Here is an 8,392-nt window from a genome sequence, read left to right on the forward strand (position 1 = left end):
ATATATGGACAAAATCATATTATGATCGGGCCAGTATATAATATAGCTGACTAGGAACGATTGGTCAAAAATTAAGTTGTATTAAGAAACATTTTGTTTCTTAAGATATCTTGACCAATCTCGGCACTTATTACTTTTACTATACTTCTCATATATGGGCAAAATCATAGTAAGATCGGACCACTCTACATATCTTCACCAAACTAGGCATTTGTTAGCTTAACTATACTCCCCACATATAACCGAAATTACCGGACCACTATATCATATAGCTGCCATAGGAACGATCGGTCGAAAATTAAGTTGTATGAACAAACAGTTTGTTCAACATATCTTGACCAAACTCGGCATTTATTAGTGTTACCATACTCCTTAAATATAGGGTAAATCTTGTTAAGAGCGGACCACAATATCATATAGCTGCCATAGGAACGAACGGTCGAAAGTTAACTTGTATAAAAAAACGTTTTGTATTTCAAGATATCTCAACCAAACTCGATATTATTAGTTTGACTTTACTCCTCATATATGGGCAAAATCATGTTAAGATCGGACTACTATATCATATAGCTGCCATAGGAACGGGTCGGTCGAAAATTAAGTTGTATTAAAAGAATTTTGTTTTTCAAGATATCTTGACCAAACTCGGCATTTATTAGTTTTACTATTCTCCTCACATAGAGGCAAAATTATAGTAAGATCGGCCCACTATATCATATAGCGCCATAGGAACGATCGGTCCTAAATTAGTTTGTTGAATGAAAAAGATTTTGTTTTTTAATATATCTTGACCAAACTCGGCATTTATTAGTGTTACTATTTTCCTCATATATATGCAAAATTCTATTAATATCAGACCACAATATCATATAGCTGCCATAGGACCGATCGCTAGAAAATTAAGTTGTATGAAAGAACATTTTGTTTCTCAAGATATTTTGACCAAACTTGGCATTTATTAGTTTTACTATTCTCCTCACATAGAGGCAAAATCATAGTAAGATCGGCCCACTATATCATATAGCTGCCATAGGAACGATCGGTCCTAAATTAGTTTGTTGAATGAAAAAGATTTTGTTTTTTAATATATCTTGACCAAACTCGGCATTTATTAGTGTTACTATTTTCCTCATATATATGCAAAATTCTATTAATATCAGACCACAATATCATATAGCTGCCATAGGACCGATCGCTAGAAAATTAAGTTGTATGAAAAAACATTTTGTTTCTCAAGATATTTTGACCAAACTTGGCATTTATTAGTTTTACTATACTCCTCACATAAAAGCGAAATCATATTAAGATTGGACCACTATATCATATAGCTTCCATTGGAACGATCGGTCGTAAATTAAGTTGTATGAAAAAACATATTGATTTTAAAGATATCTTGATCAATCTCGGCATTTATTAGATTTACTATACTCCTCACATACAGGCGAAATCATATTAAGATTGGACCACTATATCATATAGCTGCCATTGGAACGATCGGTTGCAAATTAGTTTGTTGAATGAAAAACATTTTGTTTTTCAAGATTTCTTGACCAAACTCGGTATTTGTAAGTTCTACTATACTCCTCACATAGAGGCGAAATCATATTAAGATCGGCCCACTATATAATATAGCTGCCATAGGAACGATCGGTCCTAAATTAGTTTGTTGAATGAAAAAGATTTTGTTTTTCAATATAACTTGACCAAACTCGGCTTTTATTAGTGTAACTATACTTCTCATATATATGCAAAATCATATTAAGATTAGACCACTATATCATGTAGCTGCCATAAGAACGATTGATCGCAAATTAAGTTGTATTAAAAGCATTTTGTTTTTCAGGATTTCTTGACCAAACTCGGCATTTATTAGTGTTTGGTCAAGTAACAGCAGAGATAACACCGACGGCTGCGGACATCATCCAACAGCAGAAAATAACAATCATAATTACAGCCTAAGAGCAAATAGTTTTTTTTGCGCGCTCTTTGTAAGCTGCTGTCCACTCTCCTTCTGAATTGCTTTGCTTGCATTGCTGCCCTTCGCTCTAACCGGCGAGCGTCTTATTGGAGTTTCGTTTCGATTCGCTTTACATATTGTCATAACCAGTCAGTCGTTCGTTTTGATCGCAACCTAGGCACAACTAATTCGAGTTGGCTGCCAAGCAACAATTTAAAACTTATAAATTCTAATAAGTGCCCTGCGCGGCAAATAAATCCATTTGAAAACTAATCTAAGTGTTTGAATTTCGCTGCACAAGCAGTTAGAATTAATTGGTTGCAAAAAAGCTTGCAACTACACATTTTGGTGACCCCGACGTGAATTTTCTTTCTTTCATTTTTTCTATTTTTTCTTGTACTTCGTTCTTGTCGTGTCAACGGACAGTTATCAGTTCGGGCAAAGCTGTGTGGTGAGCCGTTTGCTTGCGCATCTGCATACAGTTGGTTGTTATACATAAACGCCGTAGCAAATCCCCGCTAATCGTTGCGCGCTATAACCCGCTATACGCTATCTCGCTCGAACGAACACTTGCGCGATCAGACTTGTATTGTAGTTCGGCTGTGTGAACCTTGTTGTGCGCTACATTCATAATGTTTGATGAAGGTGCAAGTGCAAATGGAAATGATGAGGCGACATCAGCTAGTCAAGTGGCGGTTGGAACCCAGGCTGCTGTTTTTAAAATAAAGATCAAGAATTTAACTGATCGACTCAATAGATTGTCCTCGGAACTTGATCCCGCTCGACTTCGCGATGTTGATGACTACGAGCTGCAAGATTACATAAGCATGGCATCTGACTTGCAGGCGAAATTTGAGATAGTCTGTGATGGTTTGTTGGAGGTGGATCATGCCAGCGTTGATGAGGATCTTCAGACAAGTTTTGAGTCAACTATTAGGCAGCTACGGCTGTCCCTTCAACGCGAGCGCGGAAATCGAAGCAAGGTTCAGCAGATTCCGCATTGTTCCACCTTCAATTCAGCCGCAGCCGATGACTCGCGTTCTACCTTTGTTGTTCCAAACCACTCTCGATTGCCTCAACTTAAATTGCCGGAGTTTAGTGGAGGCTACACAGAATGGGCCGATTTCTCGAACCTGTTCACCACGGTCATTGACAAGGATCCGTATTTGACCAACATTGAAAAACTCCAGCATCTACGGTCATGCCTTAAAGGAACAGCGCTGGATACAATTCGCTCATTGGAAATTTCAAACGCAAATTATGCTGCCGCTTTAGAACTGCTTGATAAGCGTTTTAATAACAAGCGTCTTATTTTTCAGGCACACATCTCTGAAATTTTGGGTTTGAGAAAGGTGGACAAGGGCGCGACTGCACAGCTGCGCGAATTTTCAGATAAGCTCAACTCTCATCTACGTGCTTTAAAATCGATGGGCAGTGTGGAACAGATCGCCGGTTGCGTCATAGTACATACGTTGCTGCAAAAACTAGATAGCGTTACGCAGGCTAGCTGGGAGGATGATGCGCCGTTGGACGTCATACCATCATGCGAGCGGTTTACAACCTTCATAGAGAGGCGTTGCCAAAGGCTGGAAAATGCGGATCACGCTACGGCAATGTACACGCCTAGCTCCCAGGTGGGCCAGAACAACAGTAGTAGAAGAACGTTTGTAGTGACTAGGAATGGAACGAGTGCTTGTGTGTTTTGTGAAGTCGCAGGCCACTCTATTTATAAATGTTTGCAATTCGCAAATTTATCGCCCTTGCTGCGCCTTCACGAAGCCAAGCGGCTTGCGCTGTGCCTAAACTGCCTGCAAAGGGGACATCAGCTGAGAGTCTGCGGCTCCAGCGCTTGCAGAGTTTGTGGAAGCAAACATCATAGCTTGTTGCATCTTGGCAACACAAGCAGTCACATCGCTGCTTCTAGCCCAAACAATGCTCAAGATACCGAAACTTATTCGTCATCCCAAAACACCTTGGCGGCACTTTTATCTTCGCCTCTCACTACCGCCCAGCATCTCAAGCACGATGTGGTCCTGCTTGCCACTGCCGTCATCAACGTGAAAAATCGCGCTGGCTCCTTGGTGCCTTGCCGTGCGTTGCTCGACTCTGGGTCGCAGTTGCACATCATCACCTCTCGTCTTGCTCATCAGCTCCAGCTGCGCAAATTCAAGTCAACAGCAATCGTCTCTGGCATTGGTGATGCAGCATTTGCGTCCGATGGGTTTTCGGTCAACATCAATGTCAAATCTCGAGTGTCGGAGTACTCCACATGCATCCCGGCCTTGATTGCACCATCCATCACCGATAATCAGCCTGGCTTCACTCTTGACCCTGCATCATGGAACATTCCATCAAATATACAACTAGCTGATCCTGAATTCTTTAAATCTCAGCAAATCGACATGTTGATTGGAGCCAGTCTGTTCTTCGATCTGCTATGCGTCGGCCAGATTAAACTAGCTGCTGGACTGCCGATATTGCAAAAGACTCGCCTTGGTTGGGTGGCTACGGGAGGTGCCTCACATGCTGGAAAATCATCATTCATGGCCATGAGATCAATGGAGAATCCAGATCTGCTGGTTGACTCGCATCTGCAGCCTAATACACAGATTGATGAATTAATCCGTCGTTTTTGGGAATTGGAATGCTGCACCGACCCTGAGTCCTTACCAAACAAGGAGGAACGCGACTGTGAGGCACACTTTCAGGCCAATTTTAAACGTCTGTCGACTGGCGACTATTCAGTTCGTTTACCGCTACGTCTAGGCATGTATCCGCTGGGTGACTCCTATCAACAGGCGGTTCGTCGATTCCTGAACTTAGAAAGAAAACTAGACCGTAATCCACTATTGAAACCCCAGTATGCAGCATTTATCAAGGAGTATCTTGACTTGGGTCACATGTCACTTGTTACCTCAGCTGCACTGGGCCAATGCAAGTACTACCTGCCACATCACTGCGTGCTGAAGGAGGATAGCACTACAACCAAGCTAAGGGTCGTGTTTGATGGCTCAGCAGTTACTACCTCTGGACACTCGCTGAATGATGCACTGATGGCAGGTCCTACCATCCAACCGAAGCTGTTTTCGATACTGATGCGGTTTCGTACATTTGCAGTCGCCCTGACAGGCGATATATGCAAAATGTATCGATGCGTACGAGTCGAACCCGCAGACAGTTATTTTCAATGTATCTTGTGGCGTGAGTCTCAGCATCAGAAGATACAGATTTACAAATTAGACACCGTCACCTACGGCACAAAACCAGCATCGTTTCTCTCAGTGCGAGCTATGCACCAACTGGCCATGGATGAGCAAAAAACTTTCCCTATTGGCTCTGACATTGTTAAAAGAGATTTCTACGTGGATGACCTCATTTCTGGTGGTAGCTGTGTTCAAGAAGCAATTGAGATATTGAAACAAACATCTGGACTACTCGCCAAGGGGAACTTTAGGCTGCGCAAATGGTGTTCTAGCGACACATCTGTACTCCAAAACATACCGGAAGAGGATAGAGAAACGCTGCTTAAGTTTGACGATGGCAGTGACATCACGAAAACGTTAGGCCTCGTTTGGGATCCCGCTTCAGACTGTTTCCTTTTCTCCTTCTCTCCACTGAGGTTGCCCTCCAGACTGACAAAACGGTCAATACTCTCCGCAATTGCTCGCTTTTACGACCCCCTTGGTCTTGTTGGTCCCGTAATAACAAAATCGAAAATTTTTATGCAGGATCTCTGGAGAGAAAAGCTGGACTGGGATGAGAGCCTGCCCGTACACTTAAGCACAGCCTGGGTCAACTTCTGCGCTGATTTTGAGTATACTCAGCAATTCCAGTATCCCCGTCGAGCACTCTCATCAGACAGTACAGTGGAGATTCACGGATTTTGTGATGCCAGCCTAAGCGCTTATGGAGCATGCGTCTATACAGTCTCAAAGTGCAATGGCAACACCAGCGTGCGTCTCTTATGCTCCAAATCGCGTGTCGCGCCTGTGAAAACCATCACGGTACCAAAGCTGGAACTCTGCGGAGCTGCATTACTGGCTCAACTTCTCAGCGAAATATGCCAAATGAAAGTGTTCGACTGTCGGTATTACTGTTGGTCAGACTCTGCCGTGACTTTGGCTTGGATTCGCAATGATGCTTCGAAATTCAATGTTTTCGTTGCCAACCGAGTCGCAGCCATCCAAGAGCTCACCACTGGAATGGAATGGCATCATATTCCCACCGAATTAAACCCGGCGGATATAATTTCACGAGGAGCGCTGCCTAGTGAGCTCTTCCGGTCTCCATTATGGGCCCATGGTCCGAGTTTTCTCAGTAAGGGAAAGGAAGAGTGGCCTGCCTCCTGTGTACCTGTCGAATCCTTACCAGAACTTCGACACAAGGTACTCCTCGGAACTGCAGCGCAACCGGATCTCTCGATTGGTTGCAAGTTCATCAATTCGTTTTCCAAGCTGCAGCGGGTCTTTGCTTATGTTTACAAATTTGTAAATCGAATCCGAGGAGCTGAACTAACCGTTGACCACTTGCATCATGGCACACATTGGTTGCTGCGGTCAGTGCAAATGGCTACTCTCAGCGATGACTACAAGGCATTGAAGGAAGGAAGGCATGTCAAACCGTCTAGCTCAATGGCCTCTCTTGCACCATTCCTTGACGACTTCGGCCTACTTCGCATCGGTGGACGGCTGAAAAACTCGTCGTTGGACTTCTCAGCGCGACATCCGATTATATTGCCCCGTCAGCATCCTGTGACGCGAGCAATCATAGTTTACTTTCATAAACGAAACTTACACGCTGGACCTCGCGCTTTATTGTCTTCGATTCGGCTCCAGTACTGGCCCATTGGCGGTCGAAAAACAGTCTCCAGTATTGTTGCCAAATGCATAATCTGTTTTCGTGCCAAGCCACGATTGGCCGAGCATATAATGGCAGACCTACCAGCTGATCGTCTTAATACATCGTATCCCTTTATGGTCACTGGCGTTGATTACTGTGGACCATTTTACTACAAGAACGAAGTGCGCAACAGGCCACCAGTGAAATGCTATATCAGTCTGTTCATATGCTTCGCTACAAAGGCGGTGCACTTAGAGCTTGTAAAGGACTTGTCCACAACATCGTTTCTAAACGCCCTAAAACGTTTCATCCTGACTCGCTCTCGACCTTCAAGGATCTGGTCTGACAATGCGACAAACTTCGTAGGTGCCAAGAACGAACTAGCAGATCTGAACCGCCTGTTCCTGAGAGACGAGCATGTCAAGGCCGTTAACGAGTTTTGCCTAACCGAATCAATTGAATGGTTGTTCATCCCTCCTCGCTCTCCGCACTTTGGTGGACTATGGGAAGCCGCTGTGAAGACTGCTAAGCACCACTTTTATCGATCTGTTTGCTCTTCCATTTTGGATTTCGATTCGCTGCGTACGCTCGTCTGCCACATCACGGCAATTATTAATTCTCGACCATTACTTCCACTTTCAGAGCATCCAGGTGATCTTGACGTCTTGACACCCGCACACTTCCTGGGTACAGCGCCATCTTCATCATACATTGAGCCCGATCTAAGGCAGCTTAACTTCAATCGGCTTAATTATTTTCAGCGCGTCACATATCTCCAACAAGTATTCTGGGCCCGTTGGCGCGAAGAGTATTTGACGCTTCTTCAACAGCGCTCCAAATGGCGCACTCCTCAGCCTGGACTCTCCATTAACGATGTTGTCCTTGTAAAGGATGAGAATCTACCGCCGCTGAAGTGGCCACTCGCCAGAGTGCAAGAGCTGATCTCTGGATCTGATGGGGTATCCAGAGTTGCTGTGCTTCAAACTGCGACTGGAGTCATACGTAGAGCTGTACGAAAGCTGTGTTTGCTGCCCAAACAGGATGATGTTGAAAGCCCTTGCCTTCCAACGGGGGGAGAATGTTTGGTCAAGTAACAGCAGAGATAACACCGACGGCTGCGGACATCATCCAACAGCAGAAAATAACAATCATAATTACAGCCTAAGAGCAAATAGTTTTTTTTGCGCGCTCTTTGTAAGCTGCTGTCCACTCTCCTTCTGAATTGCTTTGCTTGCATTGCTGCCCTTCGCTCTAACCGGCGAGCGTCTTATTGGAGTTTCGTTTCGATTCGCTTTACATATTGTCATAACCAGTCAGTCGTTCGTTTTGATCGCAACCTAGGCACAACTAATTCGAGTTGGCTGCCAAGCAACAATTTAAAACTTATAAATTCTAATAAGTGCCCTGCGCGGCAAATAAATCCATTTGAAAACTAATCTAAGTGTTTGAATTTCGCTGCACAAGCAGTTAGAATTAATTGGTTGCAAAAAAGCTTGCAACTACACAATTAGTTTTATTATACTCAAATATAGGCAAAATCATATTATGATCGGACCAGTATATAATATAGCTGCCATAGGAACGATTGGTCGAAAA

At 43.7% G+C, this 8,392-nt stretch overlaps 1 protein-coding gene across 1 annotated transcript; it reads left to right on the forward strand.

Moving 5' to 3' along the window:
- Positions 1-1,865: 1,865 nt before the first annotated feature.
- LOC116650014 (uncharacterized) lies at positions 1,866-8,134 on the forward strand. The gene is made up of 2 exons (XM_032433351.2): positions 1,866-7,378; positions 7,439-8,134. The coding sequence occupies exons 1-2, from the start codon at positions 2,590-2,592 to the stop codon at positions 7,888-7,890; spliced, it is 5,241 nt and encodes a 1,746-aa protein (XP_032289242.2). The 5' UTR covers positions 1,866-2,589; the 3' UTR covers positions 7,891-8,134.
- The last annotated feature ends 258 nt before the right edge of the window (positions 8,135-8,392 follow it).

This window comes from Drosophila virilis, unplaced genomic scaffold, assembly GCF_030788295.1.
Source record: "Drosophila virilis strain 15010-1051.87 unplaced genomic scaffold, Dvir_AGI_RSII-ME tig00001701, whole genome shotgun sequence".
Classification (NCBI taxonomy): domain Eukaryota; kingdom Metazoa; phylum Arthropoda; class Insecta; order Diptera; family Drosophilidae; genus Drosophila; species Drosophila virilis.